This window comes from Mesocricetus auratus, unplaced genomic scaffold (assembly GCF_017639785.1).
Source record: "Mesocricetus auratus isolate SY011 unplaced genomic scaffold, BCM_Maur_2.0 Super-Scaffold_100007, whole genome shotgun sequence".
Classification (NCBI taxonomy): domain Eukaryota; kingdom Metazoa; phylum Chordata; class Mammalia; order Rodentia; family Cricetidae; genus Mesocricetus; species Mesocricetus auratus.
In genome coordinates, this window is record NW_024429191.1 from 65,166,251 (window position 1) to 65,193,424 (window position 27,174).

General features: G+C 45.9%; 1 protein-coding gene across 4 annotated transcripts in view; it reads right to left on the bottom strand.

The window, feature by feature from the left end:
* Positions 1 to 4,574: 4,574 nt before the first annotated feature.
* Ypel2 (yippee like 2) overlaps positions 4,575 to 27,174 on the bottom strand; it is a 56,647-nt gene continuing 34,047 nt past the window's right edge. For 3 of the 4 annotated variants that reach the window (XM_021231073.2, XM_013118361.3, XM_040749421.1), the window contains exons 3-5: positions 11,811 to 11,854; positions 10,638 to 10,746; positions 4,575 to 8,896 (exon numbers count right to left, since the gene is read on the bottom strand). In XM_021231073.2, coding sequence (XP_021086732.1) covers positions 8,807 to 8,896; positions 10,638 to 10,746; positions 11,811 to 11,854 — 243 coding nt within the window. In that variant the 3' untranslated portion in view covers positions 4,575 to 8,806. Of the gene's footprint in view, positions 8,897 to 10,637; positions 10,747 to 11,810; positions 11,855 to 27,174 lie in introns of those variants that run through there. The other variant, XR_002384178.2, reaches the window with a different exon arrangement.

Consider the following 27,174-nt stretch of genomic DNA (forward strand, 5'->3'; position numbering starts at 1 on the left):
AGGGAAAGGATGGTTTCTAGTCTTCAGAAGACAGGCTTCTGTCACATGTTCATTCTGACAGTTTTTGTCAGTTCCTACTCTTGTCACACTAGCACCACCAAAGCAGGACAAGGTATTAAAGTGACAAACTTGTTTAGGAAGTGATACCAAAAGGGAAAAAGAGAGAATTGCCAGGCGTTGGTGGTGCACGCCTTTAATCCCAGCACTTGGGAGGCAGAGGCAGGCGCATCTCAGTGAGTTGAAGGGAGAGATAGTTAGCCTCCATTATATTACTAGTGCTTCTCTTTGTGCTGTTGCATGTCTGTTTTCCCATGTTAATAAACACATATCCAGCTTGGCCTTCACCACTGTGTGGCACCTAGCCCTCCTAGACCTCCCTTGACTTGTTCCTCACAACTCTTAGAGTCAGTCGAGCCTCAGTGGGTAACTGACCCATCTATGAGAACCTGGAAACTCCTGGCATGAAGCCCCAGGGTCCTCAGCCCAGAGGCAGGAGGTAGCTTCAACACAGCATAGGTTCATCAGTCTTGATGCAATCCCTTTTAAGACAAGCCTCCCTCAAGCTAAATGTGGATTTCACCAGTGCAAGAGGAAGTGTCCAATGCTCTGGACTCAACTGGCCTGTGCCAGTCATCTGGGAGGGAGCTCTTTCCAGGATGACTGCCCAACCCCTTTGCTAAACAGAAACTCCCGTAGGTGTTTCCTATAAAGAAGTCTCCAGAAGGTCAGTGATGCTTCCTCCCCTGCAGTCTTCACTCTCAGATGGCTGGCATTCTCCTTGGTAAACAATTTCTTTTATAATATCATTGAGATCTAACAAAATGAAATCGGGAACATTGGCTATGTCTTGTTGCCATGGAAACGTCAAGCCTGAGAGCCTCCAGGAGATGTGGGTGTTGGGAGTCCTCTGCCAACTGCTGGGGCAGTAAAGGTTTGGACACTGGACAAGGCTAAACAGGTTTCCTATTAGATTAGCAGCAGTTTGGGTCATTCACACATCACATCTAACACAGAGCAGGGCCACCAGCAGAAGCATAATTCAGACCATAGTCTCACTGGGTTGGTTATAGATCACAGCAGCCAAATGAAGGTCAGCTCATTCCGTGTTAGTGAATATATGTTTTAAACTCTATTAAGGATCAAAAAAGGGGTGGGGAAGACATAAACAACACAAGAACTTTCTATAGAAACATTTTTGCTTCTGCAATAGAAAAACCAAAATTAAGAAAACTCCTTTATTATTTATTTTATTTTATTTTTTGGCTTTTCGAGACAGGGTTTCTCTGTGGCTTTGGAGGCTGTCCTGGAACTAGCTATTGTAGACCAGGCTGGTCTCGAACTCACAGAGATCCGCCTGCCTCTGCCTCACAAAGGCGTGCGCCACCACCGCCTGGCTGTTTTTCTTTTGTTTTTGCTGTAGCCCAGAATGACCTTTGCTCTCATCCTGCCTCTACTTTCCAGGGGCTGGGATTACAGGCAGCCACCACTATCTCCAGTATGACTGAGTTCATGAACTTGGGATAAATCATTAACACTATTTTAACATCCCCCCAACCACTTAATTGTTCTGTCATAGATTTCAAATAATTTGGGAAGTGCCTTCAGAATACTCTGGCTGTTATATTAAAATGATTCTCGTATCACTTGGAAATTAGAAATCTTCATTTGACACATGACATTTCATTTTAAAAAGTAGTCTTAAGAAAAAAATATATGCTGCTCTTGAAAGTTCAGTCCTCTTGCCTCTGCCTTCCTCCTGCTGGATTTCAGGGGTGAACCACCAAGTCTGCTGTTTATTTAGTGAACTTTTTCTGGACAGACAACACAAACATCTACCCTCCCCTCCCCCACACACAGTTCCAAAGAGAGACCAAAGTAGACCAACCTTTCTGCTAAGATCCAACTTTGGGAACCAGTGAGTTTGCTGGGATTACTTACAGAAGCATGAGTGACCGGGTATGTATAGCCCTGTGGGGTGACCCCCAAGGTAGTCACATTATTTAGAAGTCTCCCCTAACCACTGCACAGATGGCATCATTCATTTAGTTACCCTTTCTACACTAACTCACCTTCCTGTCCTGTGAGACCACAGGTAGGGTAGACAGGATTACAGACAGCTACAGAGAGTATAGGAAGGCATGGCTGGGATCTCAGATGAGGGAAGGAGTCCAGTAGCTCCAATCAGTCCTGAAAAAAATGCTAGGCTTTCTCGGTTCCTAGTCCTAAGCTCTGGGTTTTCAGTGGCCAAAATGCCAGGATTTCTCTCAGGCACTCGGGCTTAATGGCAAACAGCATCTTGCTGGTCCCTCTGAGCCATATTTTTTCAGGACAGGACTCACCACAGAAGCTGGTCCTGGCCAATTCAGATAGACAAGATGCCTGAAAGCTTGCCCTTTTTGTTGACAGACTCAGATGCATCCCAGACAGACCTCAAACAACTTGTCTGAGGATGGCTTGGACTTGTCATTCTCCAGCATGGTTTGCAGTACTGGGGATCAAATCCTGGAGCTGCTTGCTTGTTGGCCATTACATCTGTCCTGAGCTGTATTCCCAGGCCCCTGGACCTAGAAATTTAAATAATGGTAAAGTTTTTTGTTTTTAATGATAAACTCTTCTATATTTGTCAGAGGTTAAGGGGGAAGAGAAAGGAGAAAGAAAACAATCTTGACATATTGGTATGTTTAGCATCTGTCAAAAAGGGTCCTACACAGAAATGTCATGGTGGGCTACTGCTATGTTCTTTTCAGAAGCTCATCTGTATTTTTTGTTGACACAAGGTCTCTCTCTTTATAGCCCTGGAACTTGCTCTGTAGACCTGACTGAAGTTGAACTCAGAGATCCACTCACCTCTGCCTCCCATATGCTGAGATTAAAGGCGTGCACCGCCACTACGGAGGTCCTAAACGTTTTTGTATTTTCAAAGTGTCTCATATGGTTGTCAGGCAGGTCTCAGTGAAATCCTCCCAGCCCAGTCTCCCCAGTGCCAATGTTATAGCATCAGTCATCAGGCTCACAAAATCCCAGCTTTGCCTTAGGGATTTATTTTATGGTCTCAAGAGTCTTGGTTTCCTCATCTTTAAATGGAAGAATTATTGTGAAAACAAAATGGAGTGTAGAGCAAAGGGCAGCCAAGGTGGACAGACTAGGTTGTGTCACTGAGAAGCCACAGCCAATTTAAGGCTGAAGGGAGAGGCACTAAAGTTTGGAACCTGAGCTGGACGGCTGATCCCAGTACCTGAGTTCTAGGCCATCCAAGCTTACATAGTGAGACCCTGTCTGAAATAAAACAGGGGCTAGAGAGATGGCTCTGTGGTTAAGAGTACTTATTCTTGCAAAGGATCCAGGCTCAGTTCCCAGTATCCTTCTGGTGTCTCACAACTATCCCTGAACCCAGTTCCAATGTTTTACATGCAAGCAAAATATTTATTCACATAAAGTAAAATAAATCTAAAAATAAAAATCACTAAAACCCAGCTTGAAACAGTATAGGGGAGAACCCAAGAGTCAGATGGGCTGTTTCCTGACCCATCACTTGTAAAGAAATGAGAACACTCAGCATGTTACAGTCTTCCCATAGGGCAGTGAGAACTCCTGGGGTGATGTGAGGAAGTGCCTTAGCTTAAGGACACTGTTCCAGGTTCTGCAAGCAAAGCACCAAGACTGGCTGGCTGCTGCATGTATTTTTTCGCGTCTCTGTCCACAAAAGGCAAACAAGAGTTATATGATAACATGATAACAGGAAGTCTACCGAAGCAAAACAAGTCACAGGAAGGAGATAATGCGCTCAATGACAAATAAAAGACAACTGCAGCTGGGCCCAGAAAAGATAGCTGAAAAACTGTGGGAAGCAAGCAAGGGGTTTTATTTTATACACATACATGCGCACGCACTGGCGCGCACACATACACGTATTTCAGACAGGGTTTCTCTGTGTAGTACTGGCTCCTGGCTGTCTTGGAACTCAGATCCATCAGCCTCTGCCTTCACAGTGTTGGGACTATAGGGATGCACCACCATGTCTATGCCTCTAAAGAAGTTATTTAAAATACGGAGCATGGATTGGGCATCTAGCTCAGTAGAGGTCCCTGCCTAGCCTAGCATGCATTAAGTCTTGGATTAAGATGTAAATGATTTTTTTGAAGGGAGGCACCAATAAGCACTATACTTACAAGTGACTGGTTATTCATGACTATGTACTTGTAAAACAAACTTATCACAGTGACAGAATTGTCAGGCTTATAATCTCAATTCAATACTGAAACAAGATTTGATATTAATTTTTTCGCTATGGATTACGACTGTGGATATTTATCTCCCATTGTTAGCTCACCTGCTTCTTAATGCAGTCTTATGTCTAGAGACAATGACGTCATTGGCAGAGCTTTCAGAAGGTGGGTCATGGCATAGATAACTGGATAAAGGTCATTCTGCACTTGCCAGCTAAAGCCAGGGGAAAGGAGATGACCTCAGATTCGCTCACTAACTGGCTTGCTATCCTAAAGGGACATGCCCTTTGTGGACTCAACAGGTCTGTGAGCAGGGTTAGCAACAAAAACAGATGCATTCTCCAAGAGTTAATATTTGAAAACTTTATTTTCTCAAATGAGCACCAACACAGATCGGAAATGACAAACAATGCACTTCTCACTAATACTGAATCATTATGTACAGATACAGGAAAGAGGTGAAGACAAATTACTCAGAAACAATTGCCTTTGTTTTTGAAGCAAAGTGACCTGGGGGAGAGGGGTGTAAAATGCCACCAAAGAAAAACAAAAACAATTCCAATCCCAACAATACAAGACAGACAGACCTGTGGTAACACCAGTCTCTGTAGGTTAGGAAAAGGGAACTCGCTCCCACCTTCACCAAAACACTGTAAAACACTGGGCAGAACTAACTCTGTAAAGACAATGTCTTTCTTGGCTTTATCTTTTATTCTGGTACATTTCATTTCAAAAACAATTTTTTCTACTCACAAAACTAGAATGTATTGTCCATTGAGGCAGATTTTTTTTTTGAAATACAAAAGTTGTGTTCAAAATTTGATTTGCCAGCTTCTGCCTGAACCAAAGCAATCTGACCTTGGGAGGGAGGGAGGGAGAGATGGAGGAGGGGGGAGAGAGAGGGAGGAAGGAAAGCTACTGTCTTATCAATGTCCTTTTAACTTGAACCAGTTAACATTTAGTATGACATGGTTCTAGAACAACCCCGGGATGTGTGACTGATCCACTCACATCTCAGAAGCATGTACCTGACTCCAGGCTCATCTTCATAGGTTTGCTTTACCAGCTCTAAAAGCTAAGCACCCAGAGGAAGGAACTGGGGAAGAACTGGCCACACAGCTCCATCTCAGAGAAAGAAAATCCTGCTCTGTGCTTTTGGTCCACTCAGACATGGAAACCAGAGAGGGAAAACTATGTGCCCAAGGTGTAAACTGTAGTTCATATGGTATCCTCAGTAGAAAAGGAAACAGAAGAATCCAGAACGAACGAAGACAAACAGACAGACACACACACACCCCAACCATTCCAATTTCTTAGAAGTTCTCCCAACTACAGTAATTACAAGTTGTTACTACTAAAACTTTTTTCTTTTCCAGCCAAGGCTGGGCAAAAAAGTATCAGTTCACAAACTGGTAGTTTACTACAGTCTGTTCAACTGGGGCAAAATCCAAACAAAAAATGCAAAAAAAATGTTTTAAAGCCTCAATCCATTTTAAAGAGACAGATTTTTTAAAAATCTTGGTGATGACTCTTTCCCTTAAAATATATTTCAAGAAACACAGAGGAAGCCATAGAATTGAAAATAAAAGTCCTCTCAGGGGTCTGAGAATACAGCACCAAATATATTATTTTAAAAAATTAAATATTATTTACAAAAAGTATATTTCACAAGAGACTGTATATATACTTGGAAACTTTATTATAAAGGGGACTCTGTTTTTGTACACATTGATCTACCAGCAAAGATTTACTTTATCTACATGACTTGACTGTCATAGGTGCTAGGGCTGTACTCAGCCAGGCCCAGCTGAGAGCTGTGGGCATCAAGCTTGGCTACACTTGACTCACGCTGATTCACCCATTAGCAGACTATGGAAATATAGGGAAGGGGGGTGGATTACTCCAGGGTGCCATGGCACAGGGGAGATGGAAAAGAGTTGGTCAGCTAGTCTTCAGTTCAAAACGAAGGCAGCTGGTGGCTGAGGTACAGAACTTCAGGGCCCTCCCTTTCTCTCTTCCCTACGCACCCACCCCTGCCCAAGTCCACCACACCAACTCCAATTCCCTGAACCTATCTATGTGGGGCGAATGGATGAGGTCTTTGGTTATGCTGATAATTTGGTGAGGAAAATAAAGAAACTGACCGAGGCCTTGAGTGGGTGTGTCTCCACTGCTCAGCTGTGGACCCTCTAATGCTGCTAAGGGAGCCAGGAATGGAGCTGAGGTCATAAGAAGCACTTTTGGTGTCACTGTCACAGAGCCAAGCCTAACAAGTTTGGTCCCACCCCCAAACTAATTACATGCCATTTCTGCACCAAGTATGGTGCTGAACACCTACCAGATGCTCTTCCAGAAAAAGCCAGAATCCGGGTCCTACTGGAGCTTGCTCTGATCCAAGATGATCAAGGACCCCACCCCGAGGAAAAACAGTGGCACACTGGTCTCCTTCTCTGACCCTTGAGAATGGCAGGGCATCATATATCTGGGTTCTACCTGTCACTAATTTTAGTTTTTAAAGAAAATAGATGTTTATTTAACCCCCATCCTCCATTTAAAAAAAAAAAGAGGAACTTGTAGTTAATATAGCTGGGATATTCCCTGAGCAAAGGGGTATATAACCAAATCCTTAAATGAAGGCCACTTCCCTCTGGCAGGGTTGGGGGGTGGGCATGACAATGCATGACTCCAGAGCTGGCAAACCCGCTTAGGAATGTGAAAGTGGAAATGTGTGTCACTGAGAACTTGAGCCTGGGGGGCTCAGGGTGGTTTCTCAGGAAGCAAAACTCTGTTCTTCTGAGGCCCAGTCAGCCCTGCAGCCCAGGGGGGGTAGGAGGTTGAGCTAGTGATCCAAGGCTCTGGACAAGGAGACTTGAGGAACAAAACCCTGTTTCTAGGAATCCTTTTGTGTCCCATCAGAGGAGCAGTCTGCTGCTCAACAGAGCTGGCCTGCTTTCTGCCACCCTCCTGGCATCACCAGCAGGGCCAAGTCTCAGTTCTTCCATCCCCAGATCAGGACAAGGGGGGCAAAGTCGCAGCTCTCTCCTGCTAGAATTCAGTTCTGCTGAAGACGAGATTTGGAAAATGTCCTGGGTCAGCTGCTTTAATCTGGGTCAATCAATTCTGATCGCCGTGAACTCTTTTATTTGGTTGTTTTAAAGAGGTGAAATTTTCCTGTAGGACCAGCCTACTTAGAGAAATCATGCTGACAATTACCTAGTATGAGTGTATTTTAACATTATTTTCTGCCTAAGAAATGACATGAATTCAAACGATTTCGGCCATGAGCCGCATAATAACTGAACTGCTGTAAAACATCCAGTGTTGATTCAATGCAATGAGGGATTTTTCTCCCCATCCCCAATGCAAGGAAGCTTGAGTCAGGAGACAGGTGAGTGGGCAATATTGAATTTATAATTCTTCCTCACTGTTGGGCCTCTCCACATTAAAAAAAATCAGGTCTAAGAACAATAGAGGCATGAGGGAATCGTGGGTCTTTGCTTCCCAGGTTATGATGGAACTGGAGGGGGAAAAAAAAGAAAACTAAACAAAAAACCCACTATGCACAGAGATTTGTTAATCCCATGGAAGTTACTGTACTGAGGAAAGATGTGTGAGCCTGTACTGACTCACATCAACTGTTCCTCCCAGAACCTCTCCCCTGCTACATTACTCCCATAGAACTGCTGACTAGTTCCCAATTTTCACTTTTCCTGCTTGCTCCTAGGCTGCAACCCACGCTCCCTGGCTTTCCTCCATTACCAATTTCACTGTGTTGATGGCTAAATGAGACATTTACATCTTTCATCCCTCCCTTCACCTACAACAGCAAAGAAGAGCAACAAGGCGATTGCCCAGATTTGGGGGGGGGGGGTGTTGGAGCAGGGAAGGGGAGCATCAACGTCACTAAAACCCATGTGGTCTTTATCTCCTCCTCCTCCCCCCCCCCCCACACTAGCAGGACATTCTCCAGCTCAGGCCCAGAATGCCAGGGTCTGCCTTGTCAGCGTCAATCAGGCCATTTCTTGTGCTAATCTGCTATCCTGGCACATGTGATGTCAGGACAGAAGTTTGTCAGAGAGAACACAGCCATGAGGTATTTTTTTTCTCTTTGTCCTTTCAAAAGAGTCAATTATTTCAAGGTAGGTCCCCAAGAGCAGTACAGTTTTTTGTTCTACCGCTACCCTCATGCCCCTTCCCCAACCCTAGGACTCTCAGGTCCATCTTTGCTCTTCCTCATGCCCACAAGCTACCGCTCTGACAAGAGGCCATTAGGCAGCTCTCTTTTCAAGGTGGACTGCCACCACGTGGCCAAGGATCTGTTCTGTTTGTTATTTTGTTTTCAGCCAACACTAGAACAGAGAAGCCAAGATCAACTCACAAACAGATACAAAGCAAAGAGACAGAGACAGTGATTTAGAGGCCAGTCACCCAGAAAGATGGCGTCAGGGTGGGAGGATGCCCCCTGATGGCAAGGCCCCTAAATGGATGGAACCAAGTGTTCAGTCACTCTCTCACGCTTGGGTAGAATGTTCAGTTGGATGGCATTCGTGTGGATGCTGGACCAGATGGATGCTGTCAGGTCAGTCCCAGCCATTGTCCTTGATCATGTGCGCTAGTTCAATGATGTATTTGCCTTCTTTATATTTCTGACTGCTTTCAAAAGCGTGTTCCTAAAAAACAGGAAGAGAAAGGCAAAGAGGTGACTGCTGAGACACAGAAGCAGGGATGCTGCTAATGAGGGGCACTGGGACAGCAAAGGTCAGGATTACTGAAGATGCTAGCACACAGGCATTCTGAGTTCCTCAATATCATGACAATCTCTTTTCAATCTTTTAAACCACTGCTCAAATGCCACCATCTTGGTAAGTTCTTTCTCAACTACTCAACCTGAAATCCCAACTTTTACCTATCATGCTATGCCACCCTGTCTTATTTCTGTTGCCTGTCATGCAATATAAACTTTAAGGAAAGCAGAGATGCTCATGTTTTGTGCATTGTCTTAATTCTGAGAAGCTTAAAAGCTGGGCCTTTGGTGACTCGATGATGAAGTGCAGCTGTCATATTTTAAAGACAACTTGGGCGCTAAGTTGAGGACATGGAGTTGTCTTCATGTGAAGACAGGGAGGACTAGAGTGGCCTTCACGAAGACCTTAAGAGAGAGAAAAAAAAAAGGCTTGGCAAGGTTGTGTACACTTCTGATCCCAGCACGAGGGATGCAGAGGCAGGTAGATTTGAGGATAGCCCTGGTTCACACAGCAAATCCAAGGACAGCCAGAACTATATAATAATACAGAGATCCTGTATCAAAATCTAAACAAAACAAAGCCTGCAATCCTAGCTCTATGAGACAGGCAGTTCTCTGTGAGTTCCAGGCCAGGTAAAGCTATACAGTATTCCCTGTTGCAATAAACATTAACATTAAAACACACACACACACACACACACACACACACACACACACACACACACACACACACACACACACACACACACACAGGCGAACTCCTCAGGTAACCCGAATTTCTGAAACCCACCAGTTTCTAGGAATTCAGGAAAGCCTGGTTACAGTCTTTTTTAATGTTTTTTTTTATTTTATTCTATGTGTATTTGTATTTTGCCTACATAGATGTCTGTGCAAAGATACCCTGGTGTTGGAGTTATAGGCCATATGAGCTGCCATGTGGGTCCTTGGAATTGAACTCGGGACCTCTGGAAGAGCAACCACTGAGCAATCTCTCCAGCCCTTTAAGGCATACTTGTTAGGCTTAGACAGGATAGTAAAAGAAACAAGTGTTATGAGGCCAACCAGGTCCTGTTTCCATGGCAGATGAATAAAATATGCGTCTCTTTCACTGCTGTGCTCCAACGTGATAGAGGCTGCATAAACCCCAGTACAGAGCCTGCCCCCTCCCTTACCCTACTGCTAGGCCACCTACTATTTGGCAGGTGCCACCACTGCCCAGCTCCCTCAGTTGCTTTTTTGAGACAGAATCTCCCATTGAACCTGGAGCTTACCAATTGGCTAGACTGGCTGGCCAGCAAGCCTCTGGTATTCTCCTGGTTTATTCCTACAGAGAGCTCTGGGATTACAAACCCAAGTCTTCATGCTTGTGGCAAGCACTTTGCTGACTGAGCCATTTCCTAGTATTGTTACATAACCTGTCCCTACCACACAGCAAGCTGTCAGGAGATGTTACAAAGTCCTGCTATAAAAGTGGACGTGTGCACCACCAGGAGTGCTTCCAGGACAGGTGAAGGAGTGCGCATGGAGGACCATTACTTGTCATGGTCAAAGGTGAGAAGAGCCCCCCAGGGCGGAGGGAAGCTTCTGGAAGAAGGAAGGCATTCCTCAGCCAGGAGGTCCTTTGCTATTGCTCCCAGTCCCTCCCACCCAGGCTCTTCTGTACTTACGTATTTCCAGCCCAAAGTGGTTTTGCAGTTTTCACAGTAAATGTCTGCAACTGCATGGAGTCCTGTTAGCAGCACCCGCTCTTCTGCAGGCCCACAGCCCACATTAACTCTACGCCAAAGACAGAAAGAGAACGGGAGGTTAGTCAGAAGGGTAAACAACCGTTAGTCATTCAAGTTGAGCTTCTGGCAAAAACTGACTCAACAAGGCTGCTTCCCAGGGAAGCCAGTGTTGAGAAGAAACTGGTCTAAAACAGAAATGGAAAAACATCCCCTCAAAGGTAGCCACATGAAAATATCTCAGTGGGAATAAATTGTAGATCTGCAAGATTAAATTCTGTAGGTTTACCAAAATAACCCTGGATGACAGTTTGCTTAGGATTTAAATTTTCTTGTAACTAAAAAAAATTGGATCCCATTTACTTGTTGGGGTGACGTGTGTGTGCTATGGTGCATGTGTGGACGTAAGGACAACTTTGGGAATGGGTTCTCTCCTACAGTAAGGACTCCCAGGGATGCAGCTTGTGCTGCGGAGGTTTGGCAGCATTGCCTTCGCCGGCCCAGTAATCTCTTCCCTCTCTGGTAACTGTGGAGTGGGTGCACATGTTCATTTTTATACCAGGACTTGTAACATCTCCCGACACATAGGATGGTGAACAAGACCATTTGTTTTAGCCCTTATCATAAGGATGAGTAGGCCTTGAATATCAAACATGCTATTCTCCTTCATAGAACTCCTGTTTCAGGCTGTGCTGCATTTCCTTACATAGTTCATCAAGTGTCTGTGAGGTCTGCCTTCCTATTCCAGTCGAGGCTATGAGTCAAGTGCCCATGGTTGACAATGTGTAGACATCCTCTACAGAAAGGATGAGGCTCCCCTATGGTTCTTCTCACCCCAGCTTTCTTCCCTAATCCCAAAGCTCAGGTCTTGCTGACCTCCGTGCTGAAGGTCTGGCAGAGGCTCCCCAAGGTCTTCCTTGGGGGAAGATCCGGTGCTGGCAATTACAGTATTTGTAGTTGGAGAGGCTGCCAACAAAACTTCCCCTAAGGTAACTGACACTGACTAGGGAATGTCCCCTGGGTTATTATTAATACTATTAAGGCAGAATCACTGGTGAGTACCCAGTCCCTGGAGAATTTCCCCAATAAATAGATGCTCCATTCAGAGACACTCACACTGAGTTAAAGAGGTATGCTCGTCCTTGACTTCCCTGGAACGACTGAAATACAAGAGAAACAAATCAATAGTTAGATATCCATGTCCTGTGCCCATATGGGAAACAGACCCCAAATCACAAGCCTGACCTTCCGTGCAGAAGGGAAATGCAGACATAAAGGAGTCTAGCTGGTAGGGGGCATGGGGGAGAGGGTGAAGGCAGAACCAACAGTTAACAGAGATCAGGCCAGCCCACATGTGGGCTATTTCTACCAGCTCAGGTGAGGTGAGGCACAGGTATACAGGTTACAAGAAAAGCAGCCTGGCTGGTGTGTTGGTGCAGCCTGGAATACCAGCACTAACATGGGGTATACCGAGAAACACGATCTTTATCTAACGACATAACTCCAGGTAACTAAATAGCCCTCCATGCCTGACACTGCCTGACAGTGAATTCACTGAGAGGGTTAATCCACGCCGCCTCTCCTGGTTCAACCAGATGTGTGCTGCTGGCCACCACTTCATGGAACACTTGCCAGTCCTCTTCTTACTCAGATCCAGCATGAGAACTTGTACATGCTCGCCTGGCTCTGGGGAACATCAGTTCGGGTCCCAGGGCTCTGCTGCTGGTGTCTAAGCAGCTTGGTCTCTGGGTCTCGGAGATGCTCACTCAGCACAAGTCTCATTTCAACCTCTTGCTAGGTCTGCCTTCTGGATGTGGCAGAGGTAGCACGGATGGGACAGAAAGGACAGAAAGGAGCCAGAGCTTGCCGTCTACTCCATTAATACAGGCCTTGCCCGTGTTTCCCAAGTCTTGTTTCACTCAGCGACCTGGCTGCCATGCTCTGTATTGCTGCTCGCATTTTTAATGTGGTATGACAATTGTATCCGAATTAAACTTCCCAGTCAGCTGGGGGGGGGGAAAAAGTGTAAAAACAGGGAAGCAAGGGACTCTGAAGGAATCTGGGGCATCTAGTTGACAGATGACAAGAAGAGCGCCACACAGAGTACAGATCACTGTGCCTCCGACATTTTGTCAGAAGTACGGGTATTTGGAAGTTGGTACCACAGGCCACAGAGAAAGGCAGAATTCTTGTGGAGATGCTGCTACTGGAACAGCTGGAACAGCTGGATGCCTTCTTGCCCAGGTGCAGTTCAAGGAGCAAGCAGATGTTCCCCAGCTGCTGCCCAGACCTGAACCAAGTCTCTGAAACATCGAAGGGAGCATAAGACCTCCCAGGAACAACAAAGCTGCTCTGGGTATCATGGCCTCAAATACTGAACATGGAGGTCCCGGTTACAAAGCCTAGATTTTACACAAACTGCCCGAGGGAACAAAAGGTTCCTGTTTAGTGGCCTCTTCTCTTACTGCTTCGCCACTCTGCCCGTTAGTGCAAGCCCAGTCGCACTCAATAGTTAAGACCCCAGCTTTGCCCACCCCATTCTCTAACCTTCTCAAGAAGATGTCCTGGACTCTCCCTTAGTACTTTTCTTCTTTGCATCTGAATTTATTTTTTTAAATCAAACTCCTTCAACTATGCTGTGCGTTTCAGAAGGCACAACTCGCACCTCAAGTCTCTGAACCCCCAGAACATAGCGTGTGAATCTGGCACATGATGCTTACTTTATTTGAAGAATCTCACTATGTAGGCCAGACTGGCCTTGAACTCCCAGCAATCCTCCTTCTTCGACCTCCAGAGCTGATAGGATGACTATGAGCCAGTACATCCAGTTCAGTCAGCATATATTAAATGCTAACTATTCCAGTGAACTGCCTCTGCATATTTTTTTCAAGTACTATTGGGCTGCATTAATTCATGAGTGCTGATATCTGTATGCCTGTGAAGCCATCACTGCAATCAAGATTAAGGATCATCACCAGGCCTGGTGGCACAAGTTTTATTGAGGTAGGATGTCATATATATATGCCTGGAACTCACTATGTACACCAGACGGGCCCACCTCTGCCTGGGAATAAAGGTGTGCACTACCACACTAGATTATAGTACATTTTTATATAAAACTCATTGGTGGTACTCCACCATACCATGCTCCTTTTTTCACATATTTTAGAAATACAAAGTACATTATCCTCCCCCCTTCCAACCCAGCAAATAACCAGTTTAAGTCTCCCTTTAGTTTTATCTTTTTTTTTTGGTTTTTCGAGACAGGGTTTCTCTTTGGCTTTGGAGGCTGTCCTGGAACTTGCTCTGTAGACCAGGCTGGCCTCGAACTCCCAGAGATCCGCCTGCCTCTGCCTCCCGAGTGCTGGGATTAAAGGCGTGCGCCACCAACGCCCGGCTAACCGGTTATCAAATGCAGATTTATTCTATGATCTCAGAACATCACTTGGCATCTATCTGTAAAATAGACTATATGGGAAGATGTGCATTTTCTTTAGGGTAGTAGGATGCTAGAATTAAAGACATGTGCCACCATACCCCACCCAGATCTGTTAGTTTGGGCCAACCTGGACTACCTAAGAGTGCTCCAGGACAGCCAGGGTGTAAACAGTGAGACAAAAAAGACAGATCACTGAGTATCCATGATACCTCAGGATTTCTGTGGGCATCTCTCCTGTATCTCTTTTTCAATTATGGCTCAGCAGGTAAACAATGCTGTCTGTCACTCACACCTTTACGCCATTGTTTGTTTGGCTTCTTTTACCCAGAATTTTTTTTTCGAGACAGGGTTTCTCTGTGGCTTTGGAGGCTGTCCTGGAACTCACTTGGTAGTCCAGGCTGGTCTCGAACTCACAGAGATCCACCTGCCTCTGCCTCCCGAGTGCTGGGATTAAAGGCGTGCGCCACTAACGCCCGGCTCAGAATAAATTTTATGAGTATGTAGGTAAGTTGGTGCCCAGAGGCCATAAGAGGGTGCTGCCCTCCTGGAGCTAGGGTTATAGATGATTGAGAGGGTGCTGAGAACTGAACCCGGGTCTTCTGTAAGGGCAGCAAATGCTCTTAACCATGGAGCCATCTCCCTAGCCTCTTACCCACCTTGATTTACAGTTTATTCCTTTTCTCTTTTTTTCGCTAGAGTTCCAAGTACACAACCCAGGCTTGTCACAAACTTATTACACAGCCGCTGTCCTTCCTCCTGCCTCCAGCTGGGATTGCAGCAAGCAACACCTCCTGGGCTCTTTCTATGCTTTTATGTTTTAAGCATGATCAGAGAAGCCAGGCATGGTGGTACATGCTTTAACCAGGCATAGGGATCTCTAAAGAGATCTAAGGCCAGCCAGAGGTACAAAGCAAGACCCTGTCTCAAGCAAACAACCAAACAGAAAAACCAAAGAGGGTAACAGGGTAAAACCAACTAGTAGTCATCATCTAAATGTATGAAACAGTCAAACAATAAAATCACATTAAAAGCAACAGATTCCATATAAGATACTTTTTTTAAAAAAAGCTATACTTATATATTTTATATACACAGGTGTTTCGTCTGCATGTCAGCATACCAGAAGAGGGCACTGGATCATGTACTGCCATGTGGTTGCTGGGAATTGAACTCAGAACATCTGGAGGAGCAGCCATCTCTCCAAGTTCCATGTAAATTGTTAAGTTCACAACACTTTATAGCAGCGCACTCATGGAACCCATGAATGTGTATGGCAAACTTACAGGCAAGCATTTTGCTAAATGCCACTGCACTGAGAATGTCCATCTGCTTCAGGGCATTGCCTAGGAGTAGCTACTTCGAACCTGACACAGATTAAAATTCCTAGAGAGCAGGGGCTGCGGGATAGACTCATAGCAAAGAAAATAATCTCCTTAGGCTCAAAGGTGGCTCACAAGTATGCCGGGACAGATCCTCCGGGCATGTCTGGTAAGAGCATGCAGGCACAAGTCCAGGGGACCCAAGCAGGGCTCTCCTGCTGGGAATGTGTCTTCAGGTACGCCCTGGGATTAGAATCTACCACTGCTTCCTCAACCTGGCACTCACAGCCAGCTGCATTTCCAGAGGCAGAAGTCTGGACACTATTCTGCCATGGCTTCCACCACCCCAGGGGCCCTGCCAACTCAACATTCATGATGAGAAAAACAGACAGTGAGAACAACAGGCTTCTTGCAAATAGACACAGACAAGAATAGCCTGGCTGGGTCACTGTATTCTGTGGGGCCCAGCCCGGCCCAGCCCCAGCCCCAGCCCCAGCCCAGCACAACCTGGCACAGCCTGATGTTCCCTTGGGTGAGGGTGGTACCGAAGGTGGGGAAACTGAAAGAGACCTAAGGAAGCAATTAAAGCGAGGCAAATAGGACTGGGACCAGGAGATGCCAGACTGTCAGACACATTTGTTTGCTGTCATTACTGCCAGGCAACAAGGCAGTTCTTTTCCATGTTGTGTGTCAACCAAGGCTGGTGGTGTGCAGGCCTTTGTTTCTTTTTGTTTTCAAGCCATACAAAAGTTTTCTTCTGTCCTTTAAAGTATAGTACCAGTTGTGGGTCCAACCCTTCCAGCCAGCTCAAAGAAACGGAAAGGGCTTTGAGTTTCCTGTTTAGTAACCAAAACCACTCATTTCTGGCCCTGTTAGAAGTCTGGAAGGCAACAAGTCCTTTTTAAAGCAGGAGAACTGCTGAAGTTGGGTGTGGTGGTGCACGCCTGTAACCCAAACACTTGTGGGGGAGAGGGGGAAGTGGGAGAGGGGAGGGGGAGGGAAAGCAAGTTCGAGGCCAGCGTAGGTTACACAGCAAGACCTGTCTCAGAGTGAAATGGAGCATTGGGAGGTAGAGGCAGCAGAATGCAGAGCTGTAGGGAGCAATTATAACCCTGGGAAGGGACTGGGCCCTGCACATCTGTGTAAGGTGTGGCCCTAGTCACCCCAGAAGTTCCAACTCTGACCATGAAGTCCCCTTTACTAGCTACCTGACTCTCAGCTCCCAACAGTGAGCAGAAACCGTGTCCAAAGCGCAGCTAAGAACAATAGGTAGCCAGGTGGCGGTACGTGCCTTTAATCACAGTACTCAGGAGACAGAGGACAGTGGAGCTCTTTGCGGTCAAGGCTAGCCTGGTCTACAAAGAGTTCCAGAGCAGTCAGTTGTTAGAGAAGCCCTGTCTCAAAAACCAAAACAAACAAAACAGAAACCAGTCTGCCTCACAAGGTGAAAAAAGATCAGAGTAGAACAGATCTGTTTCTACTCAAGGCTTCTCAGGAGCCCACAGAAGAGATGGAGAAGCTTAAGAGTCTCAAGTCTCTTTTCTTCGGTGACTTTGACCTGTCTTAAAAATGAAATAGTTTGTGTCTGAGTATTTTGTATGTGTGTGTATACATGCATCACATGTGTGCCTGGAGCCCAGAGAGCTCAGGAGTTAGGGATGGCTGTAAGCCACCCTGTAGGTGCGGGAAACCAAATCCAGGTCTACTCCAAGAGCACTAAGGGCTTTTAACAGCTAGCTGAGCCATCTCATCTCTTCAGCCTCTCCCTTACCATGACAAAAGGTGAGGCTTCCCCGCTTTGTAACTCAAGTGTCATCATAATGGAGAATGAGGCAGGTGAGTTTCAGACCAGCCTGGGCTAGGATATAAGATTCTGACTCAACAATACTTCCAGAACATTCTCATACCCCAGAAGGAAATCTGATGGCACCAAGTCACCCTTTCTCTCTTGTGTGCCATGCAGTACCTCAGCCCCGGCAGCCAGGCTCCTCTCCAGCCCTACAGAGAGAGTTGCATGAGGCACTATCTATACTGAAGAGGTGGTTAGAACTGACCTTTGAAATGCTTTAGAGCTTCATCAGGATGGTAGCCAAGTAGTTTAGTTATGGGTGCATAGGGTCAGTGAGACCTTTTCCCTGGGAATTTTGGCTGGCGCCACCCGTTACCCAGCAGGAAACAGATGTGGCATGTTATGAGAAGGGATCAGGTCAGCCATTTTCCTATTATTCATTCTCATCCTTTACTCTGCCTATCGTGAATGTCCATGAGGGTTTCTAGGGTCACAATAGACCCTAGGAGCCATTGCAAAGGGCTGAAGTCCAAGTATAACAGCACTAGATCCTCCTGGACTTCACCCCGATGAAGCATATGGGAAAGTGGTAATAATGAACAATGCTCGGGACTTCCATGATTAGAATAAGCGTGCAGTTTACAGAAACTGAATGTTTAGTTAGGAGACTAACACAGGGGATTTCTCCCATCTCCTCTACAATAAGAACTGAAGGAAATGGACTCACATGGAAATGGGGGAGACGGTTAATTACGAAGGGATTTCCTGGCTGTGGTTTCCACACTGGGACATAGGTCACCAGGAAGACTAGGATAAAACAAAGCCATTTGTGTATCTTCATGGTTTACCAAAAACCTTCACAGTGGGATCTAGCAACCTTAGTGGTGATAATGCCTGGTGTTGACAGGCCTGCAGTCGCTGCCTACAGCTCTGTGCGGTGAGTAGCATGTGACCCAGAGCTGCACAGGCAGACACCGTGAAACCAACAACAGGAAAGAACTTCTGCAGGATGGACCCTCAAGGCCACACCTCCGTGCCTTTGGCCTATGGGTCTCATGTACCCTCCTCCTTCTTTAAGCACACAGGAGGGGCAGAGAAGGGACTTGTTCAAAAGGAAGAAATATCTGCTGTGTGTGCACAGGAGAATTCATGATCACTGTATTTGCTAAGTGCCCTGTGTGATGAAAGGCAGAGCCTGGGATCTTCACCTCTTGATGACCTTTCACACTCCCTTCCTGTTAATCCAGGTGCCCTGCAGTGTCAAGGGTGGGCCTAAGGACAGGTCATCCAGTCATGTCTGTCTGATGTTTGATAAGGAGAATACAGGCTGCTTTGGTGCTTGGGAAGCCTAGGCACGTGTCCCTGGGCAAGTCATTTCTGAGCCTGTGGCATCCATATGCAGAAAGATTTCAAAAATTGCCTACTCCACAATATACTAGGCAAGAGGGATGTTGTGATATTAAGTGCGTGTGTGTATATATATTAGGCTGCAGCCTGCTTCATAAAAAAGGCCTTAGTAAGCGTGTTTCTTTTCACACAATCATAGCTTTTAGAATATCTGTGCCAACAGGTCTCCCAGACTCCCTTGCAAATTGCCCTTGGACTACAGACCCCACAGGACAGCTGAGGGATGAACTTCAAACCCATGGACTTGGTGACTGTGGAGGTTCTCTGCTGAACTAATGGCAGGTTAAGCTTCTGAGAGTGTGGCAGTGTGTTTGAGTGACAGATGCCAGTGAAAACAAACAGGCAGTGAGAAAACAGATGTCGCCAGCTCGCAGTATCCTCCCTCCCTCTCCCTCCATGGAGGAGTAAGGCATGGCAAATGCTCATTCTTCAGCAGATAGAGGATGCTCAAGCTCAAACTCCCTGTCCCCAAGGCTGGCAAGTCACTCTCACAAGGCACACTTAGGAAGATAACATTTTCTGAACTGGCCACTGTGAGGGTAGAATGATGTAATGGCTGCCAGCCACTGGGCATCAAATTCAAGTTTGAATTTGATGCACTTCAAGTATAAAACTAAAAAGGTTTGACAGTATTCATACTGGAGCTCAAATTTCTTTCAAATTCATCAGGCCTTTGAAAACAATTCAGACTTGCTGTCATTTAAAGAAAGATAATTCTATTACTATGACATATATATATTTTAAATACACTAATCAAAATATCTGCTGACTTGTATGTTTCAGTCAGCACTCCTACTCCCAAAGTCAATGAAATGTCCTTAGGATGACAGTGAATCGGTGGTTAAAACCTACAGACTCCTAATGCAGTAAAAGCCTTCTGAAGCTAAAGCCACACGCTACACAGAAGGAACTGCTTTCTAAATATTTCTAACAATCACTGAAGTGAAAATGGAAAGAATCAGTAACTGAGAATGAAGGGGTGGCAAGATGGCTCACCCGGTTAAAGCACTTGCTACGTCTGATGACATGAGTTCATCTCTCTAAGAACAACACATGGTGGAAAGAACCACACAACAATAACTTGAAATGTACTGACATGGAACTTAACAAATTGTGATGCAAACACAGTCCTCTAAAGAGTAAGGTTAAGTCACCTCACTTTATAGATGTAGAAAACAGAGTACTGAAGGAATATGTGCAGGGTGGTGGTGGTGGTGGTGCACACCTTTAATCCCAGCACTTGGGAGGAAGAGGCAGGCAGATCTCTGAGTTCGATGCCAGCGTGGACTACAGAGCAAGTTCTAGAATAGGCTCCAAAGCTACACAGAGAAACCCTGTGTCGAAATACCAAAAGAAATGTACCTAGGGTCAAAGTCTCCAGCACGAAGATGGGATAACAAGGTTATTGTGTACATGACTTCCAAAAATGAAGGTGATTATTCCCAAATGTATGGTGGGCACCAGGGTGTACGGTGCACATTATGGATTTCACCTCCAAAACAGAACAACTAAAGCCCAGAGACTCTTCAGAAGTCCTCAGCTTCATTCAGCTCATTAACTCTAGGTCAGTAAGTAAGTCCAAGGCTTCTGACTACATGCCCCAAGTTTACCCTAGCAGGTGTTCACTGGGAAAAGCTTTAATGAAGAGGAATGGGTCAGTCTGTCAGAACTGAGGAAATCTCATAGGCTATTCAAATGCCTCTCCTCGGATGCCATAGTTCCTTAATGGTCTGAATTTAATTCTCTTGCTCAAGTGGGTTTACCTTCAAGGAAGATAACACATAGTTCAAGCCTTCAGGATTAAGCGCTGAAAATTAATGAATTGGAATTCTGGCTTACCAGTGAGCTCCCTACATTTGTTTCACATACAGTGAATGAACTGCTTCGGGAGTTTGATCACTCTCCAGTAAAAAAGCAAACAAAAAACCCTTGATTTATGGGCCTACGATGTGTAAGGCTGACTGAGGACCACCCAGGGAATGCTCTGGGCCCCAGACTAAAGACAGCTTTTCCAGCTCACTACTGAAAGATTATTTCACAACCCTGGAAATAAATAATTCAAAACTAAGAAGTTAGCTTTTAGCTCCTTAAAAATCCATTCGTTGGCAAAGAAGGATTAGAAGGCTGCTTGGGACTTGTACAGCAAATGCTCCAGTAACCACAGTCCCCTGAAAGCCCCCGTAGCAGGCTGTGCTTTGAGTGAACTGGAAGCCCTCCAAGCACACAGGACTTCATCTTGTTTATTTCATAGACCCACATGGCTCTTGCCCTCAGTGCAACCAAATCTCCCAAATGCTTTTTAGAGCAAACTCACTATCTTCTGAGTAACCCCCTTCTACAGCCAACCGGCCCTACCCTGCCAAATTCCTGAGATGAGCTGAGTGAGCCCTTTTGTTGCCTGAATTTTCTAGCCTTGCATTCTTTGGGTTGTCTATCTGAAGTTCTTCATGCCGGCATCAAACATCTTCAGACTAAACTTCACCAGTTTGGTGGGTGTGATAAAAGAAGTATAGCTAGGTTGGCTGGCCCACACCTAAAATCCCAGCACCTGGAAGGCAGAGGCAGATAGATCTGAATCCTATGCTAGCCTGGCCAACATGGCTAATTTCCAGGCCATCCATTATAAAATTAAGACAGCTTGAGAATGTTAGAAATACTTTGGCGTTATTTGTATATTTTATGAAACTTTTGATTTCTTTGAAAATTTTATTAAGGAGAATGTCAGCAATATACAAAATGCATACCAGTATACAGTACACAATTCCCACTTATCCACCACCCAAATTCTGTGATTAACAAGGTTCTGTTCCAGTCGGGTGGTGATGGCACATCAGTAGGCAGAGGCAGGCAGATCTCTGTGAGTTTAAGACCAGCCTGGTCTACGAGAGCTAGCCCCAGTACAGCCTCCAAAGCCATAGAGAAACCCTGTCTTGAAAAACAAAACAAAAGCAAAACAAAAAACAATAACAAAAAACGCCAAGGTTTTATCCAGTTACTCTATAGTTTAGTGGTTGTTACTATTGCTCAAATATTAATTTGTAATGATTTTTTATTATTGTTTCCTATGTTAAAGCTAATATGCTCATTTTAGTATGAATCACTTTAAAATAATGTTTTCATGAAAAAGAATTTTTTAGAGTGGAAGGCCTGGTTATCTAACTACTACATAGGTTTACGTAAGTGCCCTGTAATGTCTGTACAGCACTGAAATCAAGGAACAAATTTCTCAGAAATACTATGACACATGACTGTGCTTGGGTAAGCTAGACTTAATTCCTAGTCCTAGCACTTTACTACAAGCTTCATGTCTCTGGTCCCAAGTCCCTGCTCCATGCAACAGAATGGCAGTGTCTACTTTCCTTCAGCCACCCCTTTTTTCCATTTTCTCTACTTGGCTGCCTGCCATTGCTCTATGCCTCTGTACCTCCACCTCCTCCTCCTGGAAATGCTAATCCACATACAAGGGCAATTAATTATGCTTCAGGCTGCTTGTATGACCATAGAAATCAGCAGAGCACAGAAGGCGCTGATAAAGGGCCAAAGCCACACAACCTGCCTCTTCCCAAGGATGGTGGCCCTAATGAGCAAGGCCTGTTACAGAGAAAACCCAAGTCCATATTCTCTGGAGGACAGCCACCTGGCACACTGAACATCCTGACTCAGGGTTAAGATCTCTTCACTCATGGTAAACTTCTGTTTAGTGTTTCTGTTGCTCACTGGCTGATCTACCTAATGATCCCTTGACTTAGGGCTCTCAACTGAAGAAACTGGAATTCCTGCTATACAATCTGGTGCTCATCTTTCTTCATTAAAATATTGGGCTCAGTGCGCGTTATTATCAGGCCCTGGGAAATTGTTTCCTGGTCAAAGGAAGAGGTGGCAATCTATGAAAGTAAAGAAGGGAGGAGAAGGAAGGGCTCAGAGCCATGTTGTCTGGTCACGTGAACATGCTACTGCCCTTTATTTAAATCTGTAAGATCTGCTGGGTACCACGGAAGATTTTAGACAGCCGCCTGTGTCCTGAAGGTGCTTATTACAATCTGCCAAGCAGGAGACAGAGTTTAAAGATGGCTGGGGTTTGGAGAGGATGGGAGCACTGTTTGGGGCTGTTCATAGAAGAGGGAGATCCTTGGAGAGCAAAAAAAAAAAAAGAGCCAGGGAAGACAGAAGCCCACCAACCTACGCTATTCCATGCCATAGAAACCAACAGTGGTGGTGCTGGCCCTTAATCCCAGCACTCAGGAGGCAGGCAGGTGGATTTGTTCAAGGACAGCTGAATCTGGTCTGCACTGCAAGTTCCAGAACAGCCAGGGCTGTTGAAAAACAGTATGGAGATTCCTCATAAAAATGGGAATAAACCTACCAAAAGACCCAGAAACTCCACTCTTAGGCATACATCCAAAAGATGCCCATTCATACAAGGATGTCTGTTCCACTATGTTCATAGCAGAATTATTTGTAATAGCCAGAACCTGGAAGCAACCTAGATGCCCCTCAACCAAAGAGTGGATAGAGAAAATGTGGTACATTTACACAATGGAGCACTATTCAGCAGAAAAAAAAAACAATGGAATCCTGAAATTTGCAGGCAAATGGATGGCACTAGAAGAAACCATCCTGAGCAAGGTAACACAGTCACAAAAAGAGAAACATGGCATGTACTCTCTCATATATGGATTTTAGACATAGATCTGGGAGTGCCAGCCTACAATCCCATGGCCAGAGAGTCTGGGAAACAGAACCTTCATTCAGTGGCTGATGGAAGAAGAAGAGGCAGACTCCCACAGCTAAGCACTAAGCTGAACTCAAGAAAACCAGTGACAGAAAGGGAGGATGACCAAAGTGGTTAAGACTGGGCTGGTTTAACCCCCAGAAACAGCTGACCAGACTGATGGCTGGGAATCCCAGCATGGGACTGATCAAGACTCCCTGAATGTGGGTGTCAGTGAGGAGGCCTAGGTAATCTATTGAGCCTTGGGTAGTAGATCGAGGGTATACAAATGGACCTTGGACTCCCATCCAACAATGAGAGATGCACTCTCACCCTGAACTCTTGGGGGAGGGTCCAGGCCCTGCCCTGGATGAAATGACAGACTATGGACACCCCCATGGAGGGACTCCCTGGGGAAATGAAGGGATATTAGGGGGGGGTTGGTGGGAGGGTACGGGAGGAGGGGAGGGAAACAGAGAGGGACCTGAATTGACATGTGAAGCAACCTTGTTTCTAATTTAAATTTAAAAATAATATATATAAAGAAAAACCAAAAACCAACCAATCAACCAAACCACCAAACAAACAAACAAACCAAGGGAGGGAGGGGGGGGGAGGGGAAGCAACAGTGGTCCAAACAGGTGTTCAAGGCAATTAAGACAGAATCTAAAAATATGAAGCCCAGGTAACCCTGAACTAGTTGATCCCACCTCAGCCACCTGAGTACAAATATCAGCCATTTGTGGGCAAAATGAAGAGTCCTTATATTTTCCAGTTTTATGTCCTTGAGACATGGTCTTGAAAGCATTTATTTTTACATATATTCGTGGATATATTTTGTGAATGTGCATACTGTGGAGGTCAGAGAACAATTTGCAGGAATCGGTTCTCTCCTTCCACTATACAATTTGCAAGGCCTGAGCTATGGTCAGGCTTGGCAGCAGACACCTTTAGCTGCAGGGCCATGTTGAAGGCCCCTAAGCATTCATGCTAACTAAGCATTTCACAAATCTCATGATAATCCATGATTATGTGGACAGTATTATCTGCATTTCATGGGTGAGGAAAGCAGTAGTAGATGGGGCCTGGGCCACTTATACACTTATAGACTCCAAAGAGAGGCCCTGACCCCTTTCAGCCACCCACATTTTGTCTCTGAACCTAGTCTACTGTGTGTACTTCCAAACATTGGGGCATTCTGACTCCCTTATTCCTCTGCATCACGGATGGGGTGGAGAGGGTGTGCCGTATCTAACAGTAAATCTGAAAGCAGAACTAGTTTTAAACAAGGAGCAGCCAGTTGGACCGAGGAGGGTACACACTGCAGGGCTTTCATGCTGCTCCATGAGTTGAGCCAGGACAGCAAGCCCTGGGGTTTTGCAGTCAGTTACAGAGTCTCTGATTAGGTCTAGCAAGGGACTCAATTAGCATCATGGAAACACAGAGCAGACTTCAGAAGAAAGGTCAGCCACAAGCCCTAGCATTTGCTGTCAGCCATCTGCCAGGCAGGAAGTACTACTCAGATCTATTTTTAATCATCTTCCCTGGGCTAGAGGCTGGGGTTATTCTGAGACAAACATTTAATTGCCACCTTTCTATATACATTTGAAAACTGGATACTCAAGACCAATGTAGACTTGGAGGCCCAGTCATTCTAGACTGGACCCACAGGTCATCTTTGATAGTCATAGGAAGGCATCTTGAGACTGACTGGGTCATCAACTCTATTAGGTAACTTGGCATCTCTATAGTCAGATTCCAGGTACTGCGTAATGGGAGGGAATCTTGGCCTCCGAGCAGGTGGATATTCTCCAAAGTGAGTGACTGCGAGGACTTCCTCATTGCTGCCATGTTTATTTACTCACATTTGTCTCACCGGGTAAACCAGTGCAGCTAGCTGGGCAGAATCCTTACTCAGTATATGAAAGGGTTTCAAAGGAGCCTGGCGTCCAAAGGCAGGGACATTCTGTCCACTGGCTTCTCCCTCTTGCTTCAGTCACACTCATGGCTCAGTTCAGTCCGGCCCAGGGGATTGGACAGGGAATCTGGCACGACCAGGGTAGATTACACAGAAACAGAGACCTGTTCAGGGAGCCCTTGTGTCCGAGCTCACACCTCAAACAGACTTCCCTTGTCTCTTGACTCAAAATCCAGGCTCCCTCAGCTCCCATTTCCACCCGAAGGTAAAGCCTCTGCATATGCACAACTGGGTCCCAGCCAAGCAGGGCAGGACTGGGGCCTGGCAGAGAGTTATCGCCAACCTACCCCACACAGCACCAGGGAGCTTCAGGGCACTGCGCCCACTGACAAAGGGGTCTACTGGAGGTATGTGGGGGGTAGCCACATTTCCACCCGCCCCAGGAGCTTATCTATCAGGGAGATGCAAGCAGGAAAGGGAGGTTAAAGAACCCTGGCTTGCAGGATCTCAGGCGAAGGATGTGAAACAGGAGACTGGGCGTGGGGCAACTCAACACCAGCCCCAGCAGGGCCGGTGCCAGGGAAGGGAATGAACAGGCAGGTCTGTGCTTCACAGAAATCCTTGGCTGGGTGCTGGAATCCCAACCCCCTCGTGGTGGGGTAACTCTGTTCCACTGAGCTGAGGCATCATGTCTTTGGGGGGGGGACACTCCAAAGGTCACACTCCCCTGACCTAGTTGGATCACAGTAATTAAGGCTTCCAAGCCCTGCTGACTCCCGATTTCCTCTCCTCGTCTAGCTTCAGGAAAGAAGGGAGTTAATCAGCAAACAATTTTAGAAAGGTTACTCTCTACCCTTGCTGAGGATCATGTGTTCCCTTCTCCATCCTCTCCTGTGCCATGGATCCCAGCCAGAAAAACCCTATTTAAAAAAATAGAGGCTGGTGAGACAGTGCTCACCATGAAGTCTGATTGCCTGATTTCTAGGACCCATGATAGAACTGATTCTCTGACATCCCCACATGGGATACAGCAGGTACATATCCAAATATATACTTTACCTCTCTCCTCTCTCCTCTCTCCCCTCCCTCCCTCCCTCTCTCTGTTGCGTGCACGCGCACATACACGCACACACAAATAAACCACAGCCAGCCTGCTAGTCCACACCTGGAGGTAGAGACAGGGTGATCTTGAGTTCAAGGCCTGTCTAGGCTCTATGGTAAGTTCTTGTCTCTAAAAATCCAAATATGGACTAGGAAGATTGCTCAGTGGGTAAAGTGATTGCTATGCAAACAGGAAGGGCCAAGTTCAAATCACAGAAAGGCTGGGTATGCCGGCACACACCTATAACCTCAGTGGCAGTGAGTGACAGCAGAGTGGGTAGAGAGGGCCGGACATGGCTGGGAGACAGACTAACTCAGGGACTCACGGCTTGCCAGCCCAGCCAAATTACCATGTTGCAGGCCTCTGGCCTTCCTACATATTCTTGCATAGGCAAACTCACTGCATGTGCACACACACAAATAAACGTAATAGCAAGGTTGGGGCTACAACTGCCAGTTTTTAATTATTCAGGCACCCCTGAATAATTATGCTGGTACATCATGCTAGACAACAGTGCCCAGGCCTTGGGAGCCTCCAGGTCACTACAGGTCTGCCGCTCAAAGTCCTTGGCTTCCCGTCGTTTGCCTGACCCCTGTTTAGCTGATAGTATCGTCAGGGAGGGATGGAGCACATTATCAATGCTTTACCAGCTGCTATGCATGATCAATAATGCTAGTCACTCACAGCTCTAGGCCACACAGTTTAACAGAAGCTGAACAGTCCACACTATCATGTTCTTGCCAGTTCTAACCAAATCCCATTGTTCCCTCCCTTCAGGCTGTTTAGTAGTTCCCT